General features: G+C 37.6%; 1 protein-coding gene across 1 annotated transcript; it reads left to right on the top strand.

The window, feature by feature from the left end:
* Positions 1-4,756: 4,756 nt before the first annotated feature.
* LOC106505821 (olfactory receptor 5K1-like) lies at positions 4,757-5,566 on the top strand. Its single transcript, XM_021081460.1, has one exon. It carries the CDS (start codon positions 4,757-4,759, stop codon positions 5,564-5,566), a length of 810 nt encoding a protein of 269 aa, XP_020937119.1.
* Positions 5,567-18,676: the final 13,110 nt, after the last annotated feature.

Here is an 18,676-nt window from a genome sequence, read left to right as displayed (position 1 = left end):
TTTATTTTTTGCTGTGTCTTAAAGGTCCATCTCATAAATATGCATAATCATGATAAAAATGAAGTCATAATCAAATTGAGGAGAATAAGACTTACACCCATGAAATGCCAGAGGACCACGCCAGACAAATATTGAGACTTCAGGAGTTAAATGGCTAATAAGAATTTTGAAGGTGGGAAGAAGATAGATAAGCTTGTCCCCAATAGACCTTGGATTGGCTTTAAGGGGTAGGATTTGGATAGATGGAAAAAAATGGTGAAAGTAATATAGATAAGGCAAAAGGAACCAAATGAAGAATGAAAGTGATTCATTCAGAAAGCCATAAAAGAAGGCTTTGGCATAAGGATGGTACATGGGAAGGAAGTGAACTCAAATTATGTAGATTAGAAAGATCTAGGTATGTAATTAACCAAAATGTGAGTTGTGGTAGGCAACAGGGATCCATTATATAAAAATTTATAGGAAAGCCCTAAATAACAGAATACTTTGAGGAAAGAAATCTTTATAGAAGTTACATCTGGATTAGCAAGAAAATTTTAGGCTTTTTTTTTCTTTTTTTGTTTTTTGTTTGTTTGTTTGTTTGTTTGTTTTTGGCTGCACCCACAGCATGTGAAAGCTCCTGGGGCCAGGGTTCAAACTTGTGCCATAGCAGTGACCCAATCCACTGCAGTGACAATGCAGATCCTTAACCCACTCACAAGAGAACTCCACAAGAAAAATTTAAAGGTTATTCTAGTAACTAAGGTATAAGATTAAAGACATTATGAATGTAATTTTAAGTAAATATCCTAGAAATTGTATATTGTCTTTAAAAAAAGGGGGGAAAGTGATACTTTAAGGCTTTTGCTCACACAACCTCTCCTCTGAGTCAACAAGTCCTATGAAGGAGTTCCCCATTGTGTCTCAGAGGTAATGAACCCGACTAGTATCCATAAGAACTCGGATTCAATCCCTGGCCCCACTCAATGGGTTAAGGATCTGGTGTTGCCATGAGCTGTGGTATAGGTTGCAGATGTGGCTGAGATCCTGCGTTGCTTTGGTTGTGGCACAGGCCAGCAGCTGCAGCTCCAATTCTACCCCTACCCTGAGAGCTTCCATATGCTGTGAGTGTGGCCCTAAATTAAAAAAAAAAAAAAAGTCCTATGAATAAATCCTTCCTCTATGAAGTCTTTGCTGACCAATCCAGAGGGAATTTTTTTCTTCCCACTTAGAATTTTATATTCAGACTGGTAATGAGGATAAGTGGTATAAACGCATAAGAATTAAAATCAAATATAGCCCTTAAAATTTGCTTAGAAATGGGCATTTGCCTTACTCTTTAGCTCTCAAAGGATATATTTAATTATTCCAATTGAGTATGCTTGTATTGTATAGGAGATTAGGTCTCTCAGGTGATGCTCTGTTGTCAATGCCAAGTAAATCCCTTTAGAATTATTTAAAACATTTGAACCATTCTCTACCAATGACATGAATATTATCATTAACTTGATGGTAGAAATACTCCCCATAAAAATCAAGAAGATAGAATTTTATTACTGCATCTACTTTAAAAACCATCATCAGGTAATCAACTAACCTTTATAAAAACTCTTACTGGGAAATCCAGGTGATAAAGCATTTAATTTTTTTGGTAGAAATATTAACCTATAGAAATATTTACTTAAGTTCTTTAAGGTTTATTCCTTACAATTCTTATTTTTAAATTTTTTACATTCCTTAAAATCCTTCCTCTACCCCAAGGTCCATTGTATAAGATCTGAACAAATGACTATAATTTATTTGCATTACTTCTGAATTTAAGGGAAAAAAAACCTAAATTTAGCCAAAAATAAATAAGTAAAAGCATACTTTTACAGTAATAACAGAAGTTTTTGGAACTTCTTCTAATAATGTGGTTTGCCATATAACTTACAGCTTCACAGATGAAATGGAATTTTAGCCTATGCAATGAAATGGTATTTAAAATGTTTGTGTCAGATATTCCCTATTAAAGAAATTACATGAGGAAGGAATATACTTTTAAATCATGCTTTTAAACTGCTGATGTAATTTTAGGGAGATTTTCAGTTTATTTTTTGATTTTTAGAGAAATAAAATATCAATATAAAACTCATTTCTGTCTGATTAATTATCATCAACTGGGAAAACTGAAGGAAAACTGTTATGTGACTTCACGTTGTCAAGTGTAAGGCACTTAATGAAAAAACATATTCAAATTATGTAGATATAAAATGTTCTCTTTGTTTGTTTTAGGGTCACACCTGCAACATATGGAAGTTCCCAGGCTAGGGGTTGAATCGGAGCTGTAGCTGCCAGCCTATACCACATCCATGGCAATGCCAGATCTGAGCCTCATCTGAGACCTACACCACAGTTCATAATGCCAGATCCCTAACCCACTGAGCAAGGCCAGGGATGCAACCAGAATCAGGTTTGTAACCTGCTGAGCCACAACGGGAACTCCCTAAAATGTTTATTTTTTATATGTCAGGTCACCAAGAGTAAGGCATTTAGTGAAAAAATAATTCAGATTATATAGATTTCAAATATTCATTTCTAATATTGTTTTTAAAGGTATCCACCACAAATAGACTGAGTTTAAAAGTGAGTAAACAGCTTCATGAGGCCAAAAAGAATGAGATCATCTCCCCAAAATGTTTTTTCTCTATTCCAGTAATATAGACTGCAGTTATGGTTAACGAATATCCAGAAAATTATCAATGTGGAAATGTCCAGAAGAATTAACTAATCTTCTAAGAAAATATATAACACAGAGCAGGCATTTAATAAGTAACAAATTAATGAATAAAGTATTCTTTAATTAACTAAAATAAATGAAGGCAGATTGAAATAAAGCAATTCCCAATAGATTAGAATTCTCAGGCTATAAGGAAAAATCTAAGGGATAGATGATTAAGGTTTAAATATATACTGAAAGCTATTCAATATCCTTTGATAAGCCATAGAGGAAAAAATATAAAAAAGGATATATATATATGTATATACATATATATATATAATTAAATCACTTTGCAGTACTGTAGAAATTAACACATTATAAATCAACTATACTTCAATTTTTAAAAGTCCATGAAGATAGAAAAAATATACTTAAAGCTTAATAAATGTGATAATTACATATAAAAGCGTCGTCTGAAATACAGTAAAATGGGAACCTAATTGCCTATATAATATATATATATATTGTTTTTCAGAATCTTTTCCCTTATAGGTTACTATAAAATGTTGACTATTATTCTCTGTGCTATACAGTAGGTCCTTGTTGGTTAAATATTTTATATGTAGTAGTATTTTATATGTACTGAACATTAACTCTAACCAGTCAGAGGTCTGAACATTTAAGAGTTTCCTTAATCTATTACCAAGTTATTTTCCAATGACTCAACCAGCTAATACTTTGGCCACAAAGGCAATTAGGTTCCCATTTTACTGTATTTCAGACGACGCTTTTAAACCTTGTTATTTTGGTAAGCAAAATAAATATGCCTTCCTCACCACTTCAAACTATGTTTCTCTGATTATCAATGAAGTCAAACATTTTAATTTGTTTAAAAAATTGTATTATTTTTGAGATTTTTCTGTTCCTGTTCTTTATTTTTCCGGGATATTCTTACTGATTGTAGAAGTTCTTTATAGAATAAAACTATAGAAATTATGTCATATTAACTGTGATATTTGATGTTACTCATGATGTTTTTGACAGAGTTATAAATTGAATTTATCAAATTTTAACTCTCAGGAATGCTTCAGTTTCTTTTGATAGCATTTAAATTTCTTTAGATTTCTTTATGCACATGCAGATATAGGCACTTTTATATTGCATGCATAAAGGATATAAATACCATGATAATAGTCTTGAAATTTTTTACAGTAGAAAAATACGTAACATAAAATTTATCGTTCTAACTATATTTAAGTATATACAGTACACTGGCATTAGGTAAATTTATATTGTTGTATAACCAACACTACCCAACTCCAGGAACTTTTCATCTTCCCAAACCGAAATTCTGTACCCATTAAATAATACTCTCCATTCCTTCCTTCCTGGACAACCACATTTTACTTTCTATATGTATGAGTTTGACTACTTTAATATGTTAAGTGGAATAACAATATTTGTCCTTCTGTGTCTATTTTATTTCACTTAGCACATCATTGTTTCATCCATATTTTAACATGTGTAAGAATTTTATTCCCCTTTTAAAGATGATTAATATTCCATCAAAATGTCTATACCACATTTTGATCATTCATTCATCCATCAGAGGAAAGTTGAGTTGCTTCCACTTCTAGCTATCTTGAATAATGCTTCTATGTGCATGGGTGCACAAAAATAGTCTTTCAAACAACACTGTTAATCTGTACAGACACAGTCATTGAAATTATTTGGGAATACTTACACAAACTGCTGACACCTATCGGTGCACAGATTAAGTCCTTCTGCACTGAATATTCCTTTCAAGACCTCAAAAGCCATCTTTATGCATCTTATCAAATGTTTTTCTTGACAATATGCTGGGAAAATGTTAAATAACTAGCTTAAAAGGTAAGAGCTCTTGGAGATTGATGTTCCCCTGGAAATGGGCATGCACCAAAATCCATGTGATTGTGAAAGCATTATTGAGGATGCTCCTTGTCCTTTTGGGCCAGGGAGAGCTCAGAGTTGAATTGGATGTATTATAAAGTAGTACCTCACTTCTCTACGATTCTTGTCTCAACAGAGAAGTCAGGAATGGCTAAAGGAAATCAGACCATAAACAATGAGTTTATCCTCATGGGATTTACTGATCACCCAGAGCTGAAGACCCTTCTGTTTGTGGTATTCTTTGCCATCTATCTGATCACCATGGTGGGGAACCTTGGCCTGATGATAATAATTGCAAAAGAGCATCGTCTGCACACTCCAATGTACATCTTTCTGGGCAACCTCGCTCTTGTGGATTCTTGCTGTGCCTCTGCCATTACTCCTAACATGTTAGGGAACTTATTTTCTGAAAACAGAATGGTTTCCCTCTATGAATGCATGGCACAATTTTATTTTTTTTGCACTGTTGAAACAGCAGACTGCTTTCTTCTGGCAGCAATGGCCTATGATCGCTATGTGGCCATCTGCAATCCACTGCAGTACCACACCATGATGTCAAAGAAACTCTGTGTTCAGATGACCACAGCAGCCCACATAGCTGGAAACCTGCATTCCATGATTCATGTCGGGCTTCTGTTTAGGTTAACTTTCTGTGGCTCTAATCACATCAACCACTTTTACTGTGATATTCTTCCTTTGTACAGGCTCTCTTGTGTTGACCCTTATGTCAATGAACTGGTACTACTTATCTTTGCAGGCTCAATTCAAGTCTCTACAATAGGTAGTGTCTTAATATCTTATCTCTATATTCTCTTTACTATTTTCAGAATGAAATCCAAAGAGGGAAGGATCAAAGCCTTTTCCACCTGTGCATCCCACATTCTGTCAGTCTCATTATTCTATGGATCTCTTATTTTCATGTATATTAGACCAAATTTGCTTGAAGAAGGGGATTAAGATATAACAGCTGCTATTTTGTTTACAGAAGTAGTTCCTTTACTAAATCCTTTTATTTACAGCCTAAGGAATAAGGAAGTAATAACTGTCTTAAGAAAAATTCTGAAGGAAAAAAAATCACAAAAACTTTGAAACAAATTATATTTACTTCAGCTTAATGATTTAAATTCATAAAAAATTTCCAAGTGAAATTAAACAGAGAAAATGTACAAACTGTATGTAAAATATTAAAATGTATCATAATGCAATTAATTTAGGCAGCAATTTGTAAGGGAGAAAATATACAGGAAGATGTAAACTGTATCAAATCATAATTCGAAATGACAAAAATAAAAATCAAATTTTGAATTAATTCAAGAAACAACACAGTGTTTTGCCCAGATCATGGATTGTGTCTTCATCAGGGATTATCAGCCCTCAATAGAAAAGCAAAAATTGTATCTCAATAAAACTGAAAAAAAAGTTTTTAAATTGTCAGACTGACATCTACAAGTCTGTTCTCTATGTCGGTGAGTCTGTTTCTATTTTGTTGATAACTATACTTTAATTTTTAAAAAGGGTGGGGGAGGAAAGAAAGAGAAAGAAGGAAGAAATGAAAGAAAGAAAGAGAGAGGGAGGGAGAGAGGGAGGGAGGGAAGGAAGGAAGGAAGGAAGGAAGGAAGGAAGGAAGGAAGGAAAAAAGAAACTATTCAGAAGGCTAATATCCGTGGCATCTGATTAGGGTATAATGCTAAGTGTGAATGTACATTCTATTGGGGCAATAGATAGAATGTACAAACACAGACTCAATTTCAGAAAGTTGGATATAATGGAATAAACCTAATGAGTTGTCACTTGAGAAAGTCAGGGATTTTGTGTTTGACAATAAAGCTGCAAAAATAGAATGGAAAAATGATCAGGCTGAGAAAAATAGGAAGAAAAATAACAAATTAGTTGTTACAAATAGAAAGGATAACTCTATTAAACATTAAGAGCCAGCCCACATTAACAGCTTGGAGCATGAGCGCTTCAGTTAAGCCAAAAGGGTTTAAGAGTATGTGAACCTTCAACCAATGAAATCACTTACAACCATGAGTGTCAGAGTTGCAGCAAGTGAATTTTGAGGAATCGGTTCCAATGGCATTTTGAGGGACACTGTAGTTAAAAGAGATGTAGTGAGGAAGTAAATGTGCAAAGTAAAAGTGAATATTGTATTTCCAAGTTGAAGTTCTTATGCTGTTGAATAATTCAAGATGGAATGCCAATTTTCAAGAGTAGTCATCTTCATATTTATTTATTCCCAGATGTACAAGCATAAAGATGCCATAACATGAAGTTCCAGACAAGCAGTCAAACCTCATTTGGGGTCTGAAATGATTATTGTCAGTGAGCTAAGCTAGACTTCTCTAGCCAGCGTCCTGAGAGGTGAGGAAGAGGCTCAGCAATGGGGATACTATCAGATTATATGCAGACATGATGAAAGTTATGCTTGTTGAACAGTGGATAGAGCTTATCTAAAATATTTTTTTCTTCTCATTATTGCAAAACCTGAAGTTGTGGAATGCAGGTAGAACTACATGATCTTAATGTGACATAATGAAAGGATGACTGTCCAGTTATTTATTCAACATAGATCTATTGAGAGCCTGCCTTATGGAAGCACTGCTCTACCTACTGGGATATATCAGTTATCAAAACACCAGGTTTCCCATCTTCATAGAAAATGGAATATTGCCATGATTTGAATGACTAACTTCTTATCCAAAAAGGACCTTATCAAGTAAAACAAAATTTCCCCCTTCCACCACTTCTTCTGATGCTCTGAGGTCACATCTAAATTCCTAGAAGGCAACTGTCAGTTTGCAGCTATGATCCAGCCTCAACATCTATCGAAAGCTGAATTTACATGGAAAATCAGTATGTTGAGCATATTCAGAAAAGCAGTAGGAATGCAGGTGTGGTAACTCCAATGCCCTAACTCATGAATACAAAATTATAACTACTTAGTTTCTATATGTAAGCTCCATACAATCTAACCTAGCTCGTCCCATATAATCAGACATTTCATGATTTACAATCGAGATATTTCAAGATTTCCTTGGTTGTTCCAAATTGAAACCCCATCAGTTTAGGTTTCACCCACTCCCACTCTATTCTTTCTTGCTACATCTACACAATTTTGGCTGTGTAGGTACTTGCCTGAAAAGCCATTGAAGACAGCTGCCCATTAAGAGGCAAACATTCTAAATGTTTGATCCTCTGAGCTTCTTGTTATCTCTTCATACCACCATCAGTTTTGGTTTCTGCATTCATGTCTGGTCCCCAGGGTAAACGTGAAAGCATGTTTCAGCTGAATCCTCTACTTGTCAAGTTTATAAGGCTCAGTCTCTCTTGCTCTTTATTTCTTTGCTAATTTATGAGTAAATTCTTCTGACCTCCTGCTCTAGGATATTTAAGAAGATGGAAAAACAAGTATTTTCATTACTGCTATATCCCAGTACCTAGCTGAAGGAAAATTGAAGGATTCTACTTTTGCACTTCTGATGACCACTATATGGGTTATGTCACAGGATTTTGAAAATTTTTAAGAGTGCCTCCAGAAGGTCTCTTTGCCCATAGATCTCCAAACTTCTATGGACATTTGATTGTCTCCCTATCATTCCCAGGACAACCTTGGGAATTTAAGTCACAGAGTCCCATCTCAGCAAACACCGATTACTCCAATTTTCCTTTTTTCCCCAGTTCACTGAATCCACATTTCTAGGGTAATACTTAACTCTTAAATTATTATAAATGCTTCCCAAATCTACTTTTATAGAACAAATTTTTACTTTGGAACAGTCCTCAAAAGTGAGGCTATCTCAATCTAGTCTGTCTGGATTTTCAAAGTTTGATTCAGGGAAAAAAGAATGTGAGATTGACATTGTGCACTAGTCTCCTTCTCTTAAAGCAGTAAATCTGAACTTTGTAAGATATTATAATGGCAATTGTATTACAATATATAAATGTATCTAAGTAACACACTACATCTTAAAACTTATATGCCAAATTTATTCCAAAAAAATAAAAGTAAACAAATATTTATACTTCAGACAAATAATTTTGACTCGAAAATGAAAGGAAAAAGCCCTTATTAACCTAAGGGGAGTTTTTTTGTATTATGAAAAATGTGAAATCATAGTGCATTACATAGTGTAGCTATGAGCTATAAATACACATTCATAGGAATAGAAATAATGACCACTGGTATAAACAAACTGAGAGGGTAAGGGGAGTGAAAGAGTATTCTTTGAGGAGGACCGTGGTATAGTGAGAGGGCTATATATTCCTCTATAGAAACAGCTATAGAAACTACGAAATAGCAGTAAAGCACATTGCTTAGAAATAAGAAAGAAAATCAAGAAAAAAAATGTTAGGAGAGCTGAAAATTGTTGAGGATTTGGGAGGGTAAAATTGGGGTGAAGGTATAGATACTGTTTTTCATTTTAAGCATTTAAAATTATCTGATTTCCAAAATTATGCATACAAATTACTTTGATAAAAATAAGATACACTTTAAAACATTGCTAACATTATAACAAAAGGTTGAAACTTTTGCTCCTTTCTTCAATGTTTATGTAGAAAATTAAATTAGCATTTTTGAGGAAGAAGATGTTAGTTCCATTTAAAATTCCGAAGAGAGGACAAGATGGCGGAGGAGTAGGGGGACACGCTCGCCCTCTCCCACAAACACAACAAAAAAAGCACATCTACAGAAGAAATGACTCGCACAGAACAGCAACCAATCGCTGGCAGAGGAACCTAAACTCCAATAACGGCAAGAAGTTCGTGACATTATTGGGCAGAACGGGAGAAAAGAGGAGAGTGAGAGAAGGTGAATCCCAGCGGGACGGGCGCTCCCGAAAGGGAACTGCGGAGGAGAAAGGGATCCCGCACCCTGGAAAGTCACCTACCGGGCGAAAGATCAAATGAACCGGAGGAATCCCCAGATGCAGAGAAGAGTGTAGCAGTAAGTCGGAGTACGGAAAAACTGATCAAGAACCCAACGGACCATCTGAACTACGGGCACAGTCACCAAAAATTGAGACGCCTGGGTGGGGGCTGGGCACCGAATCCTCGGCTCTAGAGGTTAGTCCCCGGGAAAGGGCCGGGGGACGCCTGGGTGGGGGCTGGGCACCGAGACCTTGCCTCTGAAGGTTAGTCCCCAAGAAAGGGCTGCGGGACGCCTGGGTGGGGGCTGGGCACCGAGACCTCACCTCCGAAGGTTAATCCCTGAGAAAGGGCCGGGGGACGCCTGGGGGGGGGGGGCTCGGCACCGAGACCTCGGCTCCAGAGATTAGTCCCCGGGCTAGGGGTGCAGGGCAGAGCGGAAACTGCTTGGGAGGTCTCTAAACCATTTGACAGGGCAGAGACTGCCTGGGAGACTAGAAAACAAAGCTGTTGCAGAGGAAGGGAGCAATACTCTAGGGGCAGGGAAGTGGAAAGCCGCCTCAAAGGGAACCTGGGAGAAGAGCCTGGTCTGCGCCCGTGCTGGGGAGGGGAGAGAAGAAGGGGTGGGTCCCCATAGAATACCCCCCACGCCACAGCAAGCTTACAGGCCAGCTAGCTAGCAGAAAGCTGTGCTTCCCAGTGCATTCCCTCCCCCCACCCCTGCCACCCCCTATGCTCTCGCCGAACCTGGGGCTGCCTGCCATCCAGGAGGGCTGGCCTCAACAATTGCCTGAAGCCTACCACCGCAGGGGCTCTCCCTGCACAGGCCTGCTTGCCCTTTGGAGGGGCTACACTTCCGCAGAGCAGCACCAAACACCACCAGCCCCCTAGAAAAGGCCTGCAGCCCAGAAAAGCTAGAACAAGCCTAGCCAGGCCATGAATAGATCAGCCTAATTCTCCGACGGTTTTTCTGAGATGGGCTGCCCCGGGGAGGAGCCTCTTGGGTCTCCAAGGGCCTTGCTACCCGCCCAAGACCCCAGGGGGTGCTAAGACCTAGTGGACCAGCTGCATAGGACTGCCAGCTCCAGGCAGGACCCCCTGCAGCCCAGAGAAGCTGCAACAAGCCTGGCCGAATCGGGAAAAGATCTCAGACGGTCTTTCTGAATCGGGCTGCCCTGGGGAGGAGCCTCTTGGGTCTCCAAGGGCCCTGCTACCTGCCCAAGACCCCAGGGGGTGCTGAGAACCAAGTGAAATCTGCTGCCATCGTGGGTGGACCTCCCAGTCCTGTCTGCCCTCAGGAAGTCCTCCTTTGCTGCAAAGAAACACTGTTAGTCCCATCAACACTCCAGAAAAGCCACACTGCCTCAAAAAAGATTGACCAACAACGCCAGCCCTCAGGAAATATTCCACGGCAGTGACAAGGCAAACACTACCCGATAATGGAGAGTACAACTCCCTCAGGAGAAAGAAGACAACAAGCAAGATGAAGAAGCTGAGAAACCACCCCCAGTCAAACCAACAGGAGAACTCACCTAAAACAGTCAACAATGAAACAGATCTCTGCAGTCAGACAGACCTGGAATTCAAAAGAGAAATACTGAAAATACTGAAGGAATTAAGAGAAGATATGAACAGTAATGCAGATACCCTCAGAAAGGAGCTAGAAAAGATAAGGAGGAGCCAAGAAAAACTAGAACATTCATTTGCAGAGATAGAAGCAGAACTACGGGCAGTAAAAACCAGAATGAATAATGCAGAAGAATGAATCAGTGATATGGAAGATAGAATAATGGAAATCACTCAATCCGGTCAACAGACAGAAAACCGAATCAAAAAACTGGAAATCAATATAAGAGACCTATGGGATAATATAAAGCGGGGCAATCTACGCATAATAGGAATTCCAGAAGGAGTAGAAAAAGATAAGGGAATGGAAAATATAGTTGAAGAAATTATCGCTGGAAACTTCCCAAATCTAAAGGATACTGGATTCAAGATACAAGAAGCACAGAGGGCCCCAAACAAACTGAACCCAAACAGACCCACACCAAGACACATCATAATAAAAATGGCAAAAGTTAGTGATAAAGAGAGGATCCTAAAGGCAGCAAGAGAAAAACAGAATGTTACCTACAAGGGAACCCCCATAAGAATATCAGCTGATTTCTCTACAGAAACACTACAGGCCAGGAGGGAATGGCAAGAGATATTTAAAGTGCTCAAAGGAAAAAATATGCAACCTAGAATACTTTATCCAGCAAGAATATCATTTAAAATAGAAGGGGAAATAAAAATTTTTCCCAACAAACAAAAACTTAAAGAATACAGCAACACAAAACCCAGGTTAAAGGAAATATTGAAAGGGCTTCTCTAAACCAAAAAGAAAGGAAGGAAAGGGAAGAAAAAAGAAAAGAAAAAAAAAAGAAGAAGAAGAAGAAGAGGAAGAACTAGGACTAAGGAAACCGCAATCAGAGAGCAGTCACTCAAATAAGCCAGCATACAGATTTAATCATGAACATGCTTCAAACAAAATAAAATTAAAAAGAAAAAAATAAAAGAGTCATCAAAACCATAAAATGTGGGCAAGGGATGTTAGGAGGTAAATAACCCTTTTTGTTTGTATGTATGTCTCTCTTCTTAATTTTAATATAATAATGAAGTGTTTGAACTTACAGGACCATCAGGCTAAAACACACAATTATGGGAAGGGGTTAGCATACTTAAAAAACAGGGCAACCACAAGCCAAAACCAAATATTGCATTTGCAAAAAATGAAAAAAAAAATACACTCAAGCAGATAACAACAGGAGACCATCCAACCAAAAAAAAAAAAGAAAGAAAGGAAGAATGGAGAACCATAGAATCAACTGGAACACGAGGATCAAATGGCAATAAATAATCATCTATCAATTATCACCTTAAATGTCAATGGACTGAATGCCCCAATCAAAAGACACAGAATGGCTGAGTGGATAAAAAGGCAAAAACCGTCAATATGCTGCCTACAAGAAACTCACCTTAGGACAAAAGATACATATAGATTGAAAGTGAAAGGGTGGGGGAAAGTATTTCCTGCCAATAGACATGACAGAAAAGCAGGAGTCGCAATGCTCATATCAGACAAAATAGACTTTAAAACAAAAGACATAAAGAATGACAAAGAAGGACACTATTTAATGATTAAGGGATCCATCCAAGGAGAGGATGTTACTATCATCAACGTATATGCCCCAAACATAGGAGCACCCAGATACATACAACAAATATTAACAGACATAAAGGGAGATATTGATGAGAATACAATCATAGTAGGAGACCTAAATACCCCCCTCACATCAATGGACAGATCCTCTAGAAAGAAAACCAATAAAGCAACAGAGATCCTAAAGGAAACAATAGAAAAGTTAGACTTAATTGATATCTTCAGGACACTACATCCAAAAAAATCAGAATACACATTCTTCTCAAATGCTCATGGAACATTCTCAAGAATCAACCACATATTGGGACATAAAGCGAATCTCAATAAATTTAGGAGTGTAGAAATTATTTCAAGTATCTTCTCTGACCACAAAGCCATGAAACTAGAAATAAACCACAGGAAAAGAAATGAGAAAAATCATACTCCATGGAGACTAAACAACATGCTACTAAAAAACCAATGGGTCAATGAGGAAATCAAGAAGGAAATTAAAAACTACCTTGAAACAAATGATAATGAAGACACAACCTCTCAAAATCTATGGGATGCTGCGAAAGCAGTGCTCAGAGGGAAATTTATAGCAAAACAGGCCTTTCTCAAAAAAAGAAGAAAGATCCCAAATTGACAACTTAACCCTCCACCTAAATGAATTAGAAAAAGAAGAACAAAAAAGGCCTAAAGTCAGCAGAAGGAAGGAAATTATAAAGATCAAAGAAGAAATCAATAAAATAGAGACTCAAAAAACAATAGAGAAAATTAATAAAACCAAGAGCTGGTTCTTTGAAAAGGTGAACAAAATTGATAAACCCCTGGCCAGACTCACTAAAAAGAGGAGAGAAAGAACCCAAATAACCAAAATTAGAAATGAAAAAGGAGAAATCACAATGGATACAGCAGAAATACAAAAAACCATAAGAGAATACTATGAACAACAATATGCCAACAAATTTAACAATAAGGAAAAAATGGACAATTTTCTAGAATCTTACAACCTGCCAAAACTGAATCAAGCAGAAACAGACCAACTGAACAGACCGATCACTAGAAATGAAATTGAAGAGGTCATAAAATCACTCCCTACAAAGAAAAGCCCAGGACCAGATGGCTTCACAGGTGAATTCTATCAAACATATCAAGAGGATCTGGTGCCCATCCTCCTTAAACTCTTTCAAAAGGTTTAAGAAGAAGGAACACTCCCAAAGACATTCTATGATGCCACCATCACCCTCATTCCAAAACCAGGCAGAGATACCACCAAAAAAGAAAACTATCGGCCAATATCACTGATGAATATAGATGCAAAAATTCTCAACAAAATCTTAGCCAACCGAATCCAACAACATATAAAAAAATTATACACCATGACCAGGTTTGGTTCATCCCAGGTTCACAAGGATGCTTCAACATACGCAAATCAATCAACGTCATACACCACATTAACCAAAGAAAAGTCAGAAATCATATGGTCATCTCAATAGACACAGAAAAAGCATTTGACAAAGTTCAACATCCACTCATGGTCAAGACCCTCGCCAAAGTGGGTATAGAGGGAATATTCCTGAACATAATCAAAGCCATTTATGATAAACCCACAGCAAATATAATCCTCAATGGGGAAAAACTGAAAGCCTTCTCACTCAACTCTGGAAGAAGACAGGGATGCCCACTCTCACCACTGCTCTTCAACATAGTTTTGAACGTCCTAGCCACAGCAATTAGACAAACAAAAGAAATCAAAGGCATCCATATAGGAAGAGAAGAGATCAAACTCTCACTGTATGCAGATGACATGATTCTATACCTAGAAAACCCTAAGGACTCAACCCCAAAACTCTTGAACTGATTAATAAATTCAGCAAAGTGGCAGGATATAAGATTAACATTCAGAAGTCAGTTGCATTTCTGTATACCAGCAATGAAACATTAGAAAAGGAATACGAAAATACGATACCTTTTAAAATGGTACCACACAAAATCAAATACCTCGGAATACACCTGACCAAAGAGGTAAAGGACCTATATGCCGAGAACTATAAAACCTTAATAAAAGAAATCAAAGAAGATGTAAAGAAATGGAAAGATATTCCATGTTCCTGGATTGGAAAAATCAATATTGTGAAAATGGCCATCCTACCCAAAGCAATCTACAGATTCAATGCAATCCCTATCAAATTACCCATGACATTTTTCACAGAACTAGAACAAACAATCCAAACATTTACATGGAACAACAAAAGACCCAGAATCACCAAAGCAATCCTGAGAAACAAAAACCAAGCAGGAGGCATAACTCTCCCAGACTTCAAGAAATACTACAAAGCCACAGTCATCAAAACAGTGTGGTACTGGTATCAAAACAGACAGACAGACCAATGGAACAGAATAGAGAATCCGGAAATTAACCCTGACACCTATGGTCAATTAATCTTTGACAAGGGAGGCAAGAACATAAAATGGGAAAAGGAAAGTCTATTCAGCAAGCATTGCTGGGAAACCTGGACAGCTGCATGCAAAGCAATGAAACTAGAACACACCCTCACACCATGCACAAAAATAAACTCCAAATGGCTGAAAGACTTAAATATACGACAGGACACCATCAAACTCCTAGAAGAGAACATAGGCAAAACACTCTCTGACATCAACCTCATGAATATTTTCTCAGGTCAGTCTCCCAAAGCAATAGAAATTAGAGCAAAAATAAACCCATGGGACCTCATCAAACTGAAAAGCTTTTGCACAGCAAAGGAAACCAAAAAGAAAACAAAAAGACAACTTACAGAAAGGGAGAAAATAGTTTCAAATGATGCAACTGACAAGGGCTTAATCTCTAGAATATATAAGCAACTTATACAACTCAACAGCAAAAAAACCAATCAATCAATGGAAAAATGGGCAAAAGACCTGAATAGACATTTCCCCAAAGAAGATAAACAGATGGCCAGCAAACACATGAAAAAATGGTCAACATTGCTGATTATAAGATAAATGCAAATCAAAACTACCATGAGATACCACCTCACACCAATCAGAATGGCCATCATTAATAAATCCACAAAGAACAAGTGCTGGAGGGGCTGTGGAGAAAAGGGAACCCTCCTGCACTGTTGGTGGGAATGTAAACTGGTACAGCCACTATGGAGGACAGTTTGGAGATACCTTAGAAATCTATACATAGAACTTCCATATGACCCTGCAATCCCACTCTTGGGCATCTATCTGGACAAAGCTCTACTTAAAAGACACATGCACCCGCATGTTCATTGCAGCACTATTCACAATAGCCAGGACATGGAAACAATCCAAATGTCCATCGACAGAGGATTGGATTCGGAAGATGTTGTATATATACACAATGGAATACTACTCAGCCATAAAAAACGATGACATCATGCCATTTGCAGCAACATGGATGGAACTAGAGAATCTCATACTGAGTGAAATGAGCCAGAAAGACAAAGACAAATACCATATGATATCACTTATAACTGGAATCTAATATCCAGCACAAATGAACATCTCCTCAGAAAAGAAAAGCATGGACTTGGAGAAGAGAGTTGTGGTTGCCTGATGGGAGGGGGAGGGAGTGGGAGGGATCGGGAGCTTGGGCTTATCAGACACAACCTAGAATAGATTTACAAGGAGATCCCACTGAATAGCATTGAGAACTATGTCTAGATACTCATGTTGCAACAGAAGAAATGGTGGGGGAAAAACTGTAATTGTAATGTATACATGTAAGGATAACCTGACCCCCTTGCTGTACAGTGGGAAAATAAAAAAAATAAATAAATAAAAAAAAATTAAAAAGTGCACTTTGGCAAAAAAAAAAAAAAAAGAATCATGTGGAATTGGCACAAAAACAGCCATATGGATCAATGGATTGATGGAACAGAACAGAGAGCCTAGAAATAACCAACAAACCTATAGTCAATTAATCAGCAAAGGACATGAGAGTATAAAATGGGAAAAAATACAGTCCCTTCAAAAAATGGTGTTGATAAAGCTGGCCAGCCGCAGGTAATGAATTGAGAACATACCCTCCTACTATACAAAAAATAAAATAAAAATGGCTTAAGTACTTAAACATTAAGACATAGCACCATAAAAGTCCTAGAAGAGAACAAAAGCAAAACAATTGTATTTCTTTTTCTTAGGTCAGTCTCCCAAGGCAAAAGAAAGAAAAGCAAAATTAAACAAATGGGACCTAACCAAATGTGTATGTTTTGGCAAACTATAAGCAAAGGAAACCATGAAATAAAAATGTAAAGACAGGAGTTCCCATTGTGGCTCAGTGGTAACAAAACCAACTAGTATCCATGAAGATGCATGTTTGATCCCTGGCCGCACTCAGTGGATTAAGGATCTGGCTTTGCCTAGAGCTGGGGTGTAGGACACAGAAGGGGCTCAGATCTGCCAATGCTATGACTGTGAAGTAGGCCAGAAGCAAAAGCTACACTTCGACTCCTCGGCCTGGGAACTTCCATGTGCCATGGTGCAGCCCTAAAAATGCAAGATGATGATGATAATAATAATAATAATAATAATAGTAATAATGAAAAGACAACCTAAGGACTTGGAGAAAATATCTGTAAATGCGGCTTAACTTCCAAAATACATAAACAGCTCAATACAACTCAATTATTTGTTATTCTAAGGTAAATTTTTAACTGAGATATATAAAACAAACATACAACTAATCCTTGCTTTATTTTTTCAGGCCACGCCTGAGAGACATATGGAAGTTCCTGGGCCAGGGATTTAATCCAAGCTACAATTGCAGCAATGCTGGATTCTTTAACACACATAAGAAATCAAATCCACACCTCCACAGCAACCTGAGATACTGAAGTCAGATTTTGAAACCACTGTGCTATGGCAGAAATGCCAATTATTCCTCTTAATTCACTTTTCAAAGTATGTGTTCATCAACATCTCATATATGTACTCAAGATCACTCTATCCCCAGCAGATCTCAGAGTTTATAATGAATAAATATTGATCCCCATAACTCCTTTGAACTATTTGATCTTTTTCTTTTGTTATCTGTGTCCGTAATTGAAAATCATAGGATTATGTTGCCATTTGCTAACTATTCCATTTTAAAATTTACTGAATTCATAACCTGAAATATTTTTCACACCTAATCTTTCACATTCTTTCAAATGTAAATACCCTATAATACAATTTTATCAATATTCACAGATACCATTATTATGCCTACATAAATATTATTCAGAGCAAAGGCAGATTACTAGGATAATAATGCATTTTTATGGAAAATTTGTCTATTTTGTGGTTAATAATCACATTGATTTGTTTTCTTTCTTTTTTTCTGTTACTAATTCAAACACAACATTTTCTACATGTCAAGTGATCTGCCACTTACAGGTTTTCCTTGAGAATGCTTCACTTGGAGCTCCTGCCCTCCTCCGGTCCACACAGGTTGTTCTCTAGGACTGCAATCAGTGATCATGACATATAAGCAAGAGCTAGCAACTTGACTGTTATCCTACCTATGTCCTTAAGCTACAACATGCTTTTCTGTGGTCAGTCCAGATTATGCAAATAAGAAGTTGACTTTCAATTGCATACCAAATGAATATTTACACTAAAAGGATTTTCAATTTCTTAATCCCTGGTGGTGGGCAGAGTGACTGCAGGAACAGGACAAGCTTCCATGGCTACAGAGACTTTTCCCACAAATGCCCTGGCAGGGGGAGGGACCATGGGAATGGCACCCATATATATAGCTAATGGGAGTGCATTTAGCAAGAGCTAGAAAGCATTCCCAATCTTAAAGCTTCAGAGAGTGCCGTCTGCAGTGGCCAAGAAAAAGGAGGGACCACAGGAATGGTGTCTGCTCCTGTGGATGCAGAGAGAGGGCCCAAGGGCCTGTTCTGAAAAGGCCAGAACTGTAGGAGCAATGCTGACATTGATAGCTATAGGAAATGGTCCTGAGATCTGCCTGGTAGTGGGAGGGGTTTCAGAGGCTGCTG

The sequence above is a fragment of the Sus scrofa genome, unplaced genomic scaffold, assembly GCF_000003025.6.
Source record: "Sus scrofa isolate TJ Tabasco breed Duroc unplaced genomic scaffold, Sscrofa11.1 Contig1815, whole genome shotgun sequence".
Taxonomy (NCBI): Eukaryota; Metazoa; Chordata; class Mammalia; order Artiodactyla; family Suidae; genus Sus; species Sus scrofa.
Note: the sequence above shows the minus strand (reverse complement) of the source record. Positions and strands in the feature narration are given on the sequence as shown.